The sequence below is a fragment of the Astatotilapia calliptera genome, chromosome 17 (genome assembly GCF_964374335.1).
Source record: "Astatotilapia calliptera chromosome 17, fAstCal68.1, whole genome shotgun sequence".
In the NCBI taxonomy this organism is placed as follows: domain Eukaryota; kingdom Metazoa; phylum Chordata; class Actinopteri; order Cichliformes; family Cichlidae; genus Astatotilapia; species Astatotilapia calliptera.
The window spans coordinates 15,599,119-15,616,808 of NC_137438.1; the positions used below are offsets into that span (position 1 = coordinate 15,599,119).

Below are 17,690 nucleotides of genomic sequence, written 5' to 3' on the forward strand. Positions count from 1 at the left end.
AAGTTATAGTCCTCCAGATAAACACAGTCTTTTATTATTGTTGCAGCTGTTGTGTGGATGATGGAGTGAAAGTGGAAAGTGATGTCAGCTTGGTGTCGGATGGCTTCCTCTGGAAGTGGGTGTTGCCATAGCAGCATTTTGTTGACTTCCTTGTTTTTGTTTTTATGAGACTGTAATGATGTGATGTCACTCAGCCCTTGGAGACATTAGCTCTGTGCGCAGCCTTTTCTACAGTCATTTCAGCTGTGTCCCAGAGCAACACTGTGTCAAGCAGTGTGGTGAAAAGAAAGAAAGCGTAAACCAACTGGATTTGTACCAGAGGAACGATCGCTTCATTTTCTATATATTAACGAATTACACTAGAATGGGGCTAATATTTACATCACTATGTTGTCTGATTGAATTAAATAATCTGATATGCAACATAATGCAGAATAAGATACTTGTAGGGGCTTAGAAATTGTGTCATCCCCAGTTCATTTCTGAAATGTGTTTTAAAACAACAGTCGGGAACATTTGAACACTGATTTCTGGTCAAAACCATTAATCAAATCCTACATACACTAAAATATACTTTTCCAAGGCCCTTTCAATAAATGTGAAGCAGATCCCCCCCCCCAAAGCATGGTCTCAGTAGTCAGGAATTTAACAACAGAATTCCCCATTTGTGAGCCTTTGGACATTCTGTATTGTAGTAAGCAAGTATCAAATAACAAAAAAAAAAAAAAATCACAAGATATTTTCCTGATTTGACTCGGTGAGCCTCGTATTTGCTTCAGAAAACAGTATTTTGGGGGGGGGGTTGGGAAGCTCATCTTGTAACCGGAAGGTTGCCGGTTCGATCCCCAGCTCTGTCTGTCTTGGTCGTTGTGTCCTTGGGCAAGACACTTCACCTACCGCCTACTGGTGGTGGCCAGAGGGGCCGATGGCGCGATATGGCAGCCTCGCTTCTGTCAGTCTGCCCCAGGGCAGCTGTGGCTACAACTGTAGCTTGCCTCCACCAGTGAGTAAATGTGAGAGTGAATGAATAGTGGAATTGTAAAGCGCTTTGAGGGTCTCGAAAAGTGCTATATAAATGCAATCCATTATTATTATTATTTTTGTATGAACCTAGTCATAAATCGCACTGTAGGACAGCTGCTCTACATCTTTGGAGGCCAGAGAGTGATGAGCCAGAACAAGACCCAGAAAGCTTCTAACAGTTCTGCTGATATTACACGTTGAGTACTTTACCACAAGGGTACAGAAATCTCAGCAAAATAATCCAGAGTTTAGTTGTATGAATGACATATTTGTTTCTTCATTCCTGGACTAATGTGTGCACTGTGCAGTTTTGTGTATTGCATTACAATAGCCGTATATGTTTGACAATAATAGACTATCACATAGCTGTTGTGTGTCTGTACGCTCCTTTCAGACTGAACCACATTTTAACTGTTCATTAACATGACAATAGAAGTTATGAAGCTGCAGTAGACAGAAGAGCCTTTACAGAGCGATGGCTGCAGACCTTGGAAACGGTTTCCATAGCAATGGAAGGGTCGCTAAGATACCGTAAAAGAGGGTTATTTATGCTTCCTTTGAGGGTAATCAAGGCGGTGAGTGTGTTCAGCTTTGTCAGCAGTGGAGGAGACAAGCAAGAGAAGATTAAGAGGGGTCTGACCTCACTCAGTGTGGATGCTGGTCAGAAATAGTTTGCTTTATTCTGACGCCCCTACATCTGATTCTAATGTGGAGCAAATCTGACACTTGTCCCCTAGTTTGTACTCACTTTTTTTGATAAAAAAAATAACTTCAGTGATTGTAATAGGATTACACCTGGGTTTTAAATTACTACCTATAATTTTCCTACAAAGTTCTCCATATTATTATATTATATTTATTTATATTTTTTTATTTATATATAGTGTGTTTTAGAGTTTGCAACTAATTTAAGGCTGTTTACAGCTGCAAGAAGTCAGCACTTTGACTGTAAATAAGATTTTAAAGCAACCCAACCCTGACAAGTATTTTATAAAGTGCAACCCCACAGACTATTGCACCTTTCTCAAGTCTGAGAGGCACCCAGATCTTTAGGCTTTGGAACATGCTTCCCATTAAAAAGCTATAACTATTAATCCTGCAAATTGAATGAGCTAAGTTAAAGGCCATCCAGTATCCAAGGCTTCTGATGTACCTGCTGAAACTGAAATGGCCCACACAGAACATAATCATCCATCCACTGCTCCTCCATCTCTTCCAGCTCAGCCTGGAGCTCCTGTTGGGGACATGGGGTCACGATCTCTGGTATACTGTGGTGGGTGTGCAGCTCACAGTCTGCTGTCTCTGCATAGGGCAACCTCAGTGATAGGTGCAGGGGCAGTGACAGGCCTCGCTCCGGTTTGGTTTTGACTAGAACTGGGATCTTGCTGCCCCTTCGGGATTTCACTGGCCGGTGTTCACAACCCCGCAAGAGGGTCAGCATCATCTCAAACCCAGACAGGAAGCTCTCACATGGGGTCTTGTCCCACTGAATGTCTCTTCTCACCATTGCCTCACTTCCATCTTTCTCTGGGTCAGTTTCTTCCTTCTCTTTATGATCTAAAGGAAGACAACTGACGTCCACAGTGGTGTTGAGAGACTCCACAGATGATGCAGGACTGGAACTCTTCTGCTCACAAATGGTCTTTTCAGGTTCCATCCCAGCAGAAGGTGACTCAAAGGTGATGGCTGTATCAGCTCCAGGGCCTCTGGCCACAAACTCCACTTCCTGTGTGGCTGTTGAGCAGCGGGTAGTTGGGCCGCAGGATGTGCTTCTGCGCCCGAGCCTTCTAGGAACCTTACATACAGCCTCATAATCAGAATCAGCAACTCGAAGTGCAGCACAACCCCTACATCGCCTCTGCTTGTGACCAGAGAGGGAGTCTGCTCCTGTGCACTGGTGGAGGTGGTGGTGGTGGTGATGATGATGGTCCAGGGCAGGGTATTCCTTATCAGCCCATGACTCATACACGGAGAAGGTAAGATCGTCCTGGATCATGTCTGAGTATCTTACATCCTGGAGTGATGACAGATCCACCACAGGAGCGTCTTCAGACGCCGTCTCAGTCACGACTCTGACACTGGATGGAGGGGGGACCACGCTGCACTCCTCTGAGTTGTTCTTCCAGTACAGGCCTCCAATACACTGCCTCAGCCGGTCTTTCTCGAGGAGTAGCTTGTGGAGACGCTCCAGAGACAATGCCTCCACTCGGGCAATCACTGTATCAAAGCGGTACATGCGGTCTAACATGAAGGTGCACTTTGAGCACGCAAACTCACCACGGCCATCCCGGGTCAGCTCACGGCCCAACGCGTGGGAAAGCAGCACCTGCAGATTGAGCTTGGCTGTTGGGTGGAAAATCCATCTGCGCTGGTTGCCACAGAGCTCACGGGCACAGATCCTGCAAGTCTCCTTCATCTTTACCACATCTAGCATCACAACACGTGGCGAACGGATAATACAAGAGAGCTTTAAAAGTCACTTCCTTTTGATGCATGTAAGAATTTCATTGCAGGGCTGGATGAAAGATGATGCTTCTCTCCCGAACTACTATCATTTGGTGTTTTTCCAAGTTATCCATTAAATGGATAAAGGAGGAAGATGAATTCAGAGTCCAGAGTCAAATCTGAACCAAAGTGAATCTTGGGCAGAAATGTTTTATGATACTGCAGGAAAACAAAGAGGTGGCAGTCTATTCAGACATTTTATTTATCTGTTTTGTCAGATCAAATAAAAGTAGGCCCGTTAATGGAGACAAACACACTGCAGCAGCATCGTGGCCACGTTTCCCTGATTACTCAAACCTTTCGATCGGGCTGGTACGTCTGAGCAACGTGATCAGCGCCTTTAATTCAGCCAAAGACATTTCCCCTCGGAGCGGATGTGAATGAATCTTCTCTGTCATGGGTTTCACTTCCTTGGTGGGGAAGCACAGACGTCAACTCAAATCTCACTCCTGCGCTGAATTTCAACCTTGCCGTTTCCACCTGAACGATCCCGTTAAGTGTGTCACAACAGCGGCTTTTTCTGCCTTTGAAATCAATGACGTCTCTTTATATGACAGCATCTCTCTGCCGCAGCTGCTGCCAGGTAAACAACCGGAAACGAACACGGAAACAAAACGCGATTTCCTTCCTTAGTCAGCGATTTGGATGTTCCAAGGTTTACCGGCTCCCGTCTGCGTCCCCGTTCAGCTGTGTCCACTTCATCAGCGGAGGCTGTCAATCGTCCGGGTGCTTTCAAAACGAGACAACGAGGCAACGCGGACTGAAACCGAAGATCGTGTATCAAAGAGAGGATGTCTCACTCTGATGCTCGAAATAATCTGGTGTGCCAATCCCGGGGAAATCTGCCTTTTCCCTCTTGTGACACTAGTCCACTTTACACAATTAATCTGGCCACAGATGTGCTATGGACACAGTACAACTTTGGTAATAACGACTACGACGGCAACGAGTTTCACTACTGATTTATTTTCGACACCAAAAGCCCATCAAAAATGTTTTAACACAGTCAAATCAAGCCAAATTATTTTTTTGGTGTCTTTCTGTACTCTATGGAAGCCCGTTTCCGCCACTAAAAAAAAAAGGATCCATAACTCAAAATTTCGAGTTATTTTCTCGAAATTTCGAGTTATTTTCTCGAAATTTCGAGTTATTATCTCGAAATTTCGACATATTAACTCAAAATTTTGAGAAAAGCAACTCGAAATTTCGAGTTCGCGCTGCCAATCAGTAATCTACGTGAATGACGTCATTTCCATGTTACCCGGAAGCTGAAGCCCTCAGCTACAAATGCTACAGCTAAGCTACCGGTATTACATCCAGTCGTGAATGCACAGATTGCTGAGTGTTTTCAGCCTGGCTTCACAAATGATGAAATCCCTGTGTTATTAGCTGAATCACATGGTGTTACTATCAGCAAACATACTTTAATTTGTTGGGATCCGTTTTTGAGTGCGCGGTCCTGCGCCATATGCTTCCGTGTAACAAGAAAGCGACCTCATTCACGTATATTTTTGATTGGCAGAGCTAACTCGAAATTTTGAGAAAAGTAACTCGAAATTTCGAGAAAATAACTCGAAATTTCGAGTTATGGATACTAGCTTTTTTTTTTTTTTAGTGGCGGAAACGGGCTTCCATAGTACTCTGATGTAATATTAAATGCATCTCCTGGATATGTGTAGTTAAACCAGTAGTTTTTAATAAATGAATTCCCCCCCAGTCCATATTATCAGCGTCAGAGTGGGACCTCGTGTAGAAGGCAGGACTGAACCATTTTCTTGGCTCGGCTGAACGGTGGGGTGGGGTTGGTGAGCCCTTCCCTTTAAATCTAGTGACTGTCTTTCAAATGAAATTTCTGGATTTCTTCAGGCAAAAGATGAGGCCTCTTAATTCACTCTTACCGTAACTGTCAACACAAACATTTATGTTTCTCTGTAAGTAAAAGTTCCTATGTTAACAAATGTTAACAGTAAAACTGGAGTGCAGATGCAAGGTAAACAGTCTGTTCTTACACTTACAAAAATAGTTTATTTTGATTGTGTTATTACTAATGTAAAGTCATCCAGTCATAAAATATTATTAATTTTAACGTAGTCGCTGCTCATTTGTATTGTAAAGAGATTTTTTTTTTGAACGATAACCAAACGTTTTAATATGATATTTTGATCTCTCCATGTTCAAAATGACGAAATATAAAACTAAATAAGGTAGGATTTCCCCTCGGAAAATCTTAATGTCATTTACCGTTTTTATTTGGCTTTTAATCATGTTTGTGGAAATCTACAAGCAATCAAATGGCAGTAGCAAGGACTAACACTACATATGATGTTCCATGTGCAAAACCTTCTGCTAATTCCCTTTCAGATCATCCATATTAAATCAGGGTGTGACCGCCTGTTTAATTAAAAATCTTACTTTTCATTTCCAGCTTGTGTGTTTGGATGTATCAATAAAATTAGCCCTGTGTGTTTTCCATCAGGTTCATTAAATCTAAATCTAATCTCTAAATTGTCAGCATGGAATGAGTTCATGCCTTTCCCAGGGGCACACACTCCCAGTCTGGCCTTGATATGTGTGTCACACAGCATGAAGGGGGAAAGGAGGGAGGCAAATGGGCTCTGTTATTTCTCTGGAATTGATGTCAGTGAATCACATGACACTTTAATCAAGAAGCAGCCCACTGTCCTCCTCTTAAAAGAAGCCCCTCCAACATGCACACACACACTTAAAAAGCATCATCCATCTTTCCTTATTGAAGCAGGCTAGCTGTGTTGTTGATACAACTGCTCTCACATGTGATTTATTTTCCTCAGAGTGTGTGGGCCAACACAGAACTCTATTTTGGCCCTTGCTGCATCTACATTTGTCACCCTACAAGCCACTAGAGACACAACACTAAAAACTGATCGGCTAGAATGAGGCACGCAATCAAAAATCCATTAATCCTAATCAGAGATAAGTACCAAACAGTGCTGACAGACTGCACCCGCTGTTTACTTTTTTCTAAGTGGCAGATATACCAAAGGGTGACAGCAGAAAATGAACACTGATGCAGACAGAACAGATATCCCCGCCCAATTTTTCTCTCTCAGATGTGTCAGTTGTTGCTGTGCTAGTTAAACAACCGATTCCTTCTGTGTGTTGAGCCGCCAGGAAAAACTGATTTAATCATAACTGGTACAGATGAGGAAAATGAGACTATATTTGCAGAAATATAGTGCACATATGACATGACTCTGCACTGACACTGATCCTTGCTGATGCTCTATAAGGAACTGTGCCTCCTAATTTTAGAAAGAGAAACATAAGCCTTTGTTCCAGCTGAAGATTAGGATACAATAATAAGTGAAACAGAAACTGACTGGAACTTAAAATAGGACTAAGGCTGGAAAACACAATAACTGGGACCTGCAGATGGACGGTGACCCGACACTCTGACAAGACACAAAGGGAGACTGAGAAATTATCTACATACAAGAGTGTGATTAGGGAAGTAGAGACAGCTGCGAAAACAGCAGAGACAAATCAGGAGTAATGAAAAAGGGGAAGCAAAACTGAACGCACAAGAGACACAGGCTATCAAAATAAAAGAGGAAGCATAAACAGTGAGACAGAGACAAAGACACATGAACCTGACAAAGAGGAGACAAAAGAAGCAGGATAGGAAATAACTATATAACTTGGGCACAGAAAGACCGAGGCCAAAGACAACTACAAGAAACACGAGATGAGGGACTGGCAAAATATGATGGAAAGTATAGAACTCGACATACAGACAGAAAGAGGAGACGAGACTGCCTGCATACATGGGACACTAGGGAGGACACAGGGATGAGACGAGTCTGGACATGAAAGGGAACCAAATGAAACAAGGAACTGAGAAGTAGAAACATGAATAAACTAGGAAACAGTGGAAATACTAAACTAGGAAACTAAACAGTGAAAACTAGAATGTAATCATAATAAAAACTGTTTTTTATTTCTACTTCTCTACACAACTTGCTTCATTCACACAAACACTTTCCCCCCCTCTATGCTTTTTCTACCTAACATTCACACGCTCATTCGGCATGCAGACTGGCGCACGCAGAGACTGAATCACCGAGCTTCTGAGTGATACGTGATCAGCTCTGCCACCTCAGCTACAGCCACTCCAGAGGTGGATAAGGGGAATATATACTCAGAACATAGGGAAGAAAACTAGGACCCATGTCAGTGTTTCACAAGAAACAATATTCAAACAGTTAAAATGTTTTTGTTTTATTTTAATTATGAACCCTTTAAAGGGTAAATGTGCAATACTCTTGATTGTATTTTTCTTTTACCTGGCCTTTTATGATGACAAAATATCAGGTGTAGAAACTTCAGTTTTAAATTATGACATTGCTAAAATCCTAATTTTACTATCTAAACAAGCAGTGAAAGCAGTGAACATATATGCTTGGGTATTTAAAATGAGAGGAGTATTAAATCTGATGCTACAGTCATACTGTATGTGCAGTGTGGATTAAGTAACAGAAGGTGGAGCTACTTGTCTATGAATGGAGGAGATGGGCCTCCTTGTCTGAGATGCACACCACCAACAAAAGCTGCCAGTAAAAATGTAGACGTGAGATTGGGTAGCTATCAGAATATAAATGCAGAAAATACTGCAGAGGGTAAAAGTTCAAAGATCTCACAAGTAAAGTTTTGTCCTACCTGCATCTGTGCATGAACTGTGCACTCGTGCTCACACTGCAAAGAAACAAGTGCAATAATGTCACACATAAACCACCAACATGGTTTCATGTTACTACTTTTTAGCTCTCACAGGTCAAAACCTTGATTTTGAGCTACAAAGGCAGCTATCCCCATCAACACCTCCTTCGTCCACCTCATTATTTGTTGATGAGGTGTGTGTTGAGGCTCAGACTGCATATTTTAGGAACTGCATCAGGTTCAAAGTACAGTATTTGTTGAAAATAAGTAGAGATGGTAAAAATGAGACATTTATTCAAATGCAAGCAGAAAAACACAAGCATACAGGGGTTTACATGGTCCTAAAAAGGTGCACATATTTTTAGCTTCATGGTGGCGTGAGCTGTCTACCGTGCCAATGTTCCACTGACCCACATGCAGATATAAAAACAGTTTCATATCTTACTGGGTTGACCTATCTGCTGTTTGAGCCAGAACACTTAGAGCAAAGTGACAGAAGATGAGAAGGGGGGTTGAGGCAACCAGCAGAGAATTTAGACCAGGACTGGCACGCGTGTCTGGATCACAGTCAATGTCTGGAGTCCGTCTACTAAGCAAAAGACCTTTGGATTTTTTTGAAAGATGAAAAAACGTTGGAAAATATTTAATATTCCATATCCAAATATTCAATGCCATTGGACCATATGAATGGAAAAAAATGGATAGTTGTAATGCTGTGATATAATTCAGAGGCAAGTCCTGTTTTGAGACAAGCAGCACAGTAAAGGGTCGGCAAGGTTGTGTGTTGATCCTACACAGAGCCTCAGTGCAATTGTCAGACAGTCATCTACAAACTGTAGCCGTTTACTGTCACCAAGGAACAGTGCCAAACAGCTGGTTGTGGACTACTCTTGCAGTTGTTGCTCTTGTGCAGTTGTTGGTCCTTCAGCCAGCTCGAGTGAAACTGAGAGCTATAAACAAAACCCTGTTGCTCTGTTTGTGTGCCAGCTAACCCAAAGATTGTGCAGAGCTCCTAAGTTGGCTAATTCTGAGACTTTGTTTTTTGCCTGCAGCCTGTCAACCCTTTCTTCTGAGGTGGATAGATTGGCGCCATCAGAATCTAGCCTGTCAAGTCTGTGTGTCCTGCATTTTTCTTTCCTCTTTCGCTGGCAAAGATTCCAGAGAATCTCCCATTGCTGGTGCTTCCTGACTCAGATCTTGGACTTCTGCCGCCAAAGCCCAAGTTACCTGAGCCAGAGCCAGAGGGTCCAATGTTGCCATAGTCATTATCATCTCACTCCTTGACCGCCTGACAAGCTCCTCCTCCACTGTTGGCTTCCTGCGCGCCTTCCAGTGGGGATAACACCTACACTGGTGTTAGAATCTTTTCCATCTCCTCTGCCACCAGGTCGACCCCCAAAATTAAGCCTCTGCTCTGTCCTGCATTTGGGTCAACTATCTGTGCTTCTTTGGTTTGCCCTGAACCCACTTCCAGATCACTCCCTCTGCTGTCCCTGGTCCAACCCACAGAAAATGAGTATCACTTACAAAGACCGTGACACCACAGGTAATTAGCTGCTTGGATATGTGCGCATAAGGTCTTCTCTTCCACTTTGTTCTAAATCTAGCTATACCCTTACAGCTGACGGTGTACTGCTGATGTGAAAAGTAAGGAGCAGCAGGCTATTGGTTTACTCCTCATAAATTATGTAAATATACACGAGGGACTCTGGGTCAAAACATAGTTTAAAGACCTTCAAGAAACCTCTGAAATAGCACAGAAATGTAAGTCTGCAAAAGTTATTTTGATTATCACATCTTATAATTATTTTATTTGATAGAGACTGAAAGAAATAAGTAACAGAATTATTTAAAACATAAAAGAATTAAATGTCTTTTTTTAGTGACTTAATAAAACTGACGTGAATACTGTGCAGCACTGGGGCTCCTGTCTAGTATACCTCAGATAATCACTATGTGCTTTCAGCTGCACATAATAGGAAAATAAATCACTTATTAGGGTCACCTGAACTCTGTCATTTCTTCTTCAGTTTTATAGCAATAAAGTATAACAATATTTGCAATATTAAGGGTGTGCGTGCATGATCGCCTCACCCTCTTATGTTCATGTAAGGAATATCATGAAAATACCTCAGTTTTTCCTTCGTCTTTGTGCAGACAAGAGGAAGGGTTTTGAAGTCTCACTTCAAGCTCTTTGACTTGAAGATGCAGTGAATGTTTGTCCTGTGTCAGCTCTTCAATCATTCTGATAAAAAGAAGAAACAGAGACAAGCATTAATGTAGCTAAAGCTGCAGTTTACCCCAGCTGATATGAGGTAAGAGGCATGGCACATCACCAATCTGTTACTTGTCTGCGACAGACCAGAACACGCAAAGTCCACACAGAAAGACTCCGACCAGATGGTGGAGTTGAACACAGGGCCTTCTTGCTATGAGCCAACAGTGGTAACCGCTGTGCCATTATGCACAGGTATTTATGTGCCACCAAAATGCAGTCACATCAAAAATTGAAAAGCTGGTGTTTTCAGGTGATAAATCATACACTGTGCAATGATTTGTTTTTATGAATTAATTATTTATTAAAACTAGCACAGCACTTGTATTTCATTCATTGTACTAAATACTGATTTGCCACAATGATAAAAAACAAAGTGAAATCAATAAAATTAAACATATGGTGAGGTTCATCAAACCCCTCTGAAAAACTCCAATGCACTCATAATGTACAGTGCAAAAAGCTGTTTTACACAAACTGGGATTTTGGTTGCAAGTCTGTGGTTAGCTACATATTAAATTACCTGTCTTTGTCTGTCAGTGGCTGCAAGCTGAGTATTCCACCAGAGGCTTGACTCTTCTCCAACATCTGTTTCTCAAGAGTGAGGTAGCGCTGGGTCTCGGTGTTTGCCAGCGAGGCCATCCGTTCAGCCTCAACTTGTGCCAGCTCAGCCTCCTAAACATATGCATGTTCTCATCAGCATAAATCTCCTTTTGCCTGTTAGTACCATGGAACTGCTTAGCCAGTGCTACTATCTGTACCTCTTGTAGTAGCCGGACTTTGGTTGCCATGATTTCCTGTAAGTGGTTGATTTCCTCCTGCTGCACCACCAGACGCCGCTGCAACTCTGTTTCATTTTGATTAGACAGGCCCTTTGCCGTCGATCTGTATGAGTTGAAATGAATAACGATTAACTTGTACAGGAAGTACTAAAATAAAATAATCCCACACGTATTCAACCTTCCTAACCACACCACAGCTTAGTAAAAATTCAATGGTACGTGCATCATCCTCGAGCTCGGGTCCTCTAGCAGAAGCCTGCTAATCAGAAGGTTGGGTGTTCAAGCCCCATCTTGGCCAACATACTATTCCTAAGTTGTTCTCAAAGAATCTAATGTGTACTATTTGCAAACCTCAAATCGCACACCTTGTCTTTAAAAGCAACATAATTCATTGGATAACCTGTTGCAGTGTCTAAGAATAATTCAGAATGAATAATCAATGATTTTAATATACCACACTGGTTTTACTGGCTAGCTGTTAGCGATCAATCCCAGAGCAAAGGCTCCTTCTTTGCCGTCTTCATCCTGTTCTCTTTCTCTCCCTCTCTCTGCAGTAATGGTGCAGTCAACAAAAAGTTAAATGTTACAGTGAAACAGACTTTACAACCCATTAAAAGGCACACTGATCTGTGTTATTTATAGCAATATTCAAACTGAATACGGGCTGCTGCTGGCCGTTGACAGGTAACATGCTTTTGACTTGCTGTCACCTAAACTGGAGCCGTACTATTAAATAATGAAGCCCAATTTGACCAGAAAAGGAATATAAATCTTTAACTAACTGAAATATTAAAAGAATAAAGAACATAAGCTCCTTGGCTGACAATGGCAATGGCTTTTCTTATTCTTGTCTAAATTATCCACACATGATAACAGCAACAAACTGTGCTGTGATAACAGGAAATGAAAATAATAAAGACAGCCTTTTCCTGAAAAACATGGACCATCTTTCCCTTTAGGGAAATTTACAAAAAAAAGCATCAAATGCACATTAAATTGTGTAATCTGAGGTTTGCATCCTGATCTCAGTATTCTGCTTAGTTTATTGTTTGGAAAGGAGAACGGCTGAAGAAAGAAAGGGAGACAGCTGGCTTGTAAACAGGTGCTGGAGCTCATATAGTTCCCAACTCGGCAAACCATAAAACCTCTGCCCTTTACTCAACCTACTCCCATATTCTAATCACCCTCCCCCTTAAAAAAACAAAAAAACACCCTTAGTAAGACCCTCACTTCTTCTCCACCTTGTCAGTTTCCTACCCTCTTTGTCCTCTATCCCAGAACTCAGAGGGACTTCACAAGCATTTTCGTGCTGAATCCATGCATTCCTTAGAGCTTAGTTTGTGTTGTGATAGCTAGGTTAGTCTACAGGCCAGCAGGCTTGCGTGTGATGAGAGGCCGTGGGGTCCTGAGCTTGCCTTGGCGCTGACGTACTGTTGGACTCATGGGAAACAAACTAGTGATGAAAGGAGCGTTTTTGTGCTTCGCTCAGAGGTTTCCCTAAAGGGATTTCAACAAATCTGTGCATAAGTAGTTGAGTATTCGAAACCGCTTTGAATTTTAAAATGGTTACAGGATGCTAGCGAATTATTTGTTTGATAACAGTGGAAAGGAAAAGTACGATTTTGCAAATACTTACTTTGCTTTGTCCAAAAGCTCTTGTTTCTCCTCGAGTTCCTTTTTCAGACTCTCAACTTCAACCTTGAGTTCAATATTCTGGAAGAAAATCATAGAAGCGGATAAGAACAAACACTAAAAGTTGCAGGTCTGAAATTTCATGTGCATCATATTCAGTGATGGGAATAACAGCGTTACAAGTAACGGCGTTACTAACGGCGTCACTTTTTTCAGTAACGAGTAATCTAACTAATTACTATTCCTATCGTTACAACGCCGTTACAGTTACTAACAAGAAAAAGTGGTCCCTTACTATTAGCACAACACCTGGAGCTAAGGGGGCAAAACAATCGCATGAGTCCTGCTGTGTGACTGAGGAAGAATAAAGTAGTCGTGGCAAGCCAATCACATGACCACTTCAAGACAAAGCAACAAGGTATAGATACCAGTTTTTAATTGTGTTGATAGGCCACGTAAAACCAGAGTCATGATAAACAATATACGCGGTGTTTTTTCCTCAATAGTTTCGTCACGTTTACTGTCTAAGGACAGCGCAGCAAGCACTCTCTGCTTATGAGCAAAAAAACAGAGGATGTTTTAGGAGTGACAGCGAGAGAGAGAGCAGAGAAAGAGAGGGAGCAAGTTTTGAGACGTTTAGGTGTTTGGAGTGTGTAGTTAATGTGTTGTCTTGTGTATGTCTGTGAAGGTTCTCAGTCATCCAGGTCATCGTAGTCAAAGGAGCTTGCAAAGAAAAGCGTCTGGACTTCTTTAAGTTGCTTGAAGACGTTTCACCTCTCATCCGAGAAGCTTCTTCAGTTCTAAGGTCAAATGGTGGAGAGTCCCAGATATAAACCTAGTGGGAGTTTCCCCCCACAGAGGGACAAAAGGACCCCCCGATGATCCTCTAATCGCCTGAGCCAAGGTGTGAAACTGGGTGTGGGTCCCAATCAGCCAGAGTTTCGGGTGTGTTCATTGTGAAACCTGGCCCCACCTTATCATGTGAATTCCTGAGATCAAATGGCCCAGGATGTGAGTGGGCGTTAAGGCGTCTGGGAAGGGATCTCAAAACTGGATTATAGATGGCAGAGAGTTGGTGTCGTAAACCCCCGCCTCTGTTCAAAGATGGTCGCTCACAGTGGACATAGATGGCTTCTTTCACTCCTCTTTCAAACCATCTGTCCTCTCTGTCCAAAATGTGAACATTGGCATCCTCGAAAGAGTGACCTTTGTCCTTAAGATGCAGATGGACTGCTGAGTCTTGTCCTGTGGAGGTGGCTCTTCTGTGTTGTGCCATGCACATTAACTTGTCTTGTGTAGTTAGTGTGTAGTGTTGTGGATGTGTGTCAGAACAATGAGGCAACTGCTGTCTCCAGGTAGAAACCTGCTGCTGTCAGACCTGCAGGGATCAGGCTGTGATGTTCTCCTTTATAGTGGACAGAAATTATGTTTTTGGAGTGGCACAAATAATTTGTGTGGGATCTCATTGAATGCAGAACAGCTGATTGTTCTGTAAATAGTTTGAAATGGTTATAAAAAAAGGGTAAAAGGTAAATGGATGCAAATAACTTTGTTGTTTGCAAAACTTGTGCAGAGGATTTTAAAATTGACAATTTATATTTGCATTTAAAGTTATGAAATATTATCATTAAACATGTTTGTGGTTGTTACAGTAAAAAATATAACTTTTTCTACTCTGATTTTATTTTATTTGTCTGATTTTAGATCCATTGTGTTAATACAGTATGTCAAAATGAAAACAGAACTGCAAATTCAGACACGCGAGGTTGTGCTGAAAAGAATGATGCCAAACAAGGCAAAGTAAATAGTTTCTAAAGATAAAATGTGGAGGGAAAATCAAAAGTATTTAAAAATGGCCAATTATAACCTGGACCCCAGAGGGTTAATAGTTAATAGTTAATAGTTACTTTTCAAGTAATGAATTACTTTTAGAATCTTGTAACTCAGTTACTAACTCAGTTACTTTTTTGAAGAAGTAACTAGTAACTATAATTAATTACTTTTTCAAAGTAACTTGCCCAACACTGATCATATTTCATGGACAGACTTTATATTATTGCCAGACTAAATTTTAGGCGCTACATTATTCTTTTCCTGGAAGAGCTGGACCACTTTGTGTGGGTTCTCTTCAAGTACACTGGCTTCCTCCCACAGTCCAGAGACATGCAATTAGTGGGGTCAGGCTAATTAATGATCCTAAATTGCCCATAGGTGAGAATGACAGAGTGAATGCTTGTCTATCTCTCTGTGTTAGCCCTGCGTCAGATTGGCAACCCCTCCACAGTGTACCCTACCTTTCGCCCTATGGTCGCTGGTAGGCTCCAGCAATCCTCATGAAGCTAAGTGAAGCAAATGAGTTACCCTGACTTCAATTGACCTTATTTCTGCAGTCGTTGTCATTCAGTCAGTATAGCAGTACAGTAGTATGCCACACGAAACAAGCTTCCAAGTCTCACGTGCTATTCAATATCTCTGTAGCTCAGTAGGTCTATAAATAGGTGGTAGAAATAAGAGCACCTGCTGTATATGTCTCCTTCTGACCCCCAAAAGTGTAACATCCACCACTCCACCCCAAGTACCCAGCAACAACTCTACTTTTAACTTTTAAATCTTAAAGCAGGAACCAACTGGATGAGGACTGACCGTCACTTCACTCACAGTATCCGTCTGCAGTGATTGATGTTTTATGTACACCAATCTGGAATTGCAGTTCAGCACTGCTGCAGTAACTGTCACACAACACAGGTGCTGGACACAAGTGCTGTTGCTTGTATGTGCAAAGAGATGCAACATACACACGTGCATATTGTGCACCGACAAAAACAGTGAAACATGAAGTGGGTCATTGGGTTTATAGCTGCCACTGGAACACAGGTCAAGCAGTTAGGGCAGTTGAAACAATTATTCTCCAGCAGACATGTGGCTCTCTTTAGGTATACTGAGCAGCTTCCACTGAGAGCAATGAATTAAAACCTCATTCCAGGTTAGTATATGTTAAATACTTAACAGTATTTGGATGCTCTTAAAATTCCCAAAATTAACACTGCTGCAGCCCAACAGAAAATCCCACCAAATATTCGCTCTGATCAAAATACAATAGAAAGTGATGTATTTACTTTAAAATTTTATTCAAAAAACATCAACAGAACAGACTGTTGGTTAGAAATAGTTAATGCTACCCAGTTACCCAGTAAATTTAGGTCAGAGTAATAAGTAATATCACAAACTAAACCTCCTATTATCAGTTTTAATTGACTTTTTAGATAAATAAATACACTTATATGAATATGTAACTGTAAATATGAGTAATTTAAAAATGAATTTGTGTTATTTCTGTGGATCACCTGCAGTGCCTTAGCCCACACTTTGGGACTCACTGCTCTATCAGGTTTACCTTAAAATGTGAAATGCCCTCAAATACCTTTTGTTGTGAGTTTGGAGAGTACAAATAAAACTGAACAGAATTAAATGAATCTGTTTTCAGATAGAAAGCACAGATTTCAAGAGTGGATACGCTTTTGACTACGATGACCTGGATGACTGAGAACCTTCACAGACGATATGTTTTTAACTTTTTCTTTGTGTTTTAAATTGTCATGCATTACAGGATTGATGGTTTTCTTTTTGCAAGAAAATATTTTTTTGGATTTTGACGTTGCTGTAAAATTATACATAACGTTAGAATTAATAGATACTTGCATTAGATACTCGCTGGTGCCAGGTAACAGCAATGACAAGTATTTACTGTGGGTCATAGGGCTGTAGCATATTTGATGAAGCATAAATATATTACAAAAGATTGGTGTGGAAAACAGTGATCACTGTTTTCAGAATCATGTACAGCCCTCTGCTCTCATGCAGATCGATTAGATGAAAAGAAATTATATATATTTTTTATTTTGAAAGACTGATTTGTGAAGTGGCAGAATAAGTTTTATTTTAGTATCAAGTATATATCATTATTGAATTACAAAAATAGAGAGAATTACATTTTAAAATTCACCACTTGTCTAATCCATGGAATCATCTAACAGTTTTGGACACTGTAACATTAATTCAGTCACAACAACAGTTCTATCAGGGTGCTTTATATTGTAATGTAAACACCAAGTCCTATAGCCCAGAAACATTGATGTGGGGAGTGAGGGCATAGGGTATAGGGAGGGATAGGGAAGGAGGGGGGTGTAATAATATTTCTAGGGATCAGGGCCAAAATGCAAATCTTCAAGTAAAATCCATATATATATAAATGTACTTAAGTATTTAGTTACTAATCACTGCTGCCAGAGAGAGTGAACAATTTCAATCCCTTTTCTTGTGACCCTTGGTGCCTCAGAAGGTTGAGGCCCTCCTTTATTTCTGACTGCAGCACTGAGACAACTGTAGTCACTCTAAATCAGCTTCACAAGCAGAAATGTTTGACAGACAGTTTGAATGAACTGCTGTGGAGCAGCCTGAGACCTACTGTCAGTATGAGTTACTGTCAGACACAAACCTGCATATCTTTGCATAGCATATAACTCCACATCAAGTGCATGCAAGTACAGAACCTTTGGAATAACTTGCATGCGCGTGTCACAGTTAAATTATACACAGACTGTTTTTCTTACTCACCCACTTGTGCACGTCATCACTGCTCTCCTCAAATTTCTGCTGGATCTTCTCCTCCAGGAAGTAGATACGCAGCTTTAGGCTGAAGTTCTCCTTCTTCAGGTCATTCAGGTGCTGTGAGATAGTGCGGTAACCACGGAAGCCAGAGTTAGACATGATGACAGGCT

General features: G+C 41.3%; 1 protein-coding gene across 16 annotated transcripts in view; it reads right to left on the bottom strand.

Annotated features, from left to right (window-relative positions):
- pde4dip (phosphodiesterase 4D interacting protein) overlaps positions 1-17,690 on the bottom strand; it is a 95,865-nt gene that overhangs the window by 31,130 nt on the left and 47,045 nt on the right. For 2 of the 16 annotated variants that reach the window (XM_080291609.1, XM_080291607.1), the window contains exons 4-9: positions 17,527-17,637; positions 12,917-12,993; positions 11,260-11,383; positions 11,022-11,173; positions 10,354-10,468; positions 8,224-8,259 (exon numbers count right to left, since the gene is read on the bottom strand). In XM_080291609.1, coding sequence (XP_080147735.1) covers positions 8,224-8,259; positions 10,354-10,468; positions 11,022-11,173; positions 11,260-11,383; positions 12,917-12,993; positions 17,527-17,637 — 615 coding nt within the window. Of the gene's footprint in view, positions 1-2,176; positions 4,451-8,223; positions 8,260-10,353; positions 10,469-11,021; positions 11,174-11,259; positions 11,384-12,916; positions 12,994-17,526; positions 17,638-17,690 lie in introns of those variants that run through there. The other 14 variants (XM_080291602.1, XM_080291601.1, XM_080291600.1 and 11 more) reach the window with 11 other exon arrangements.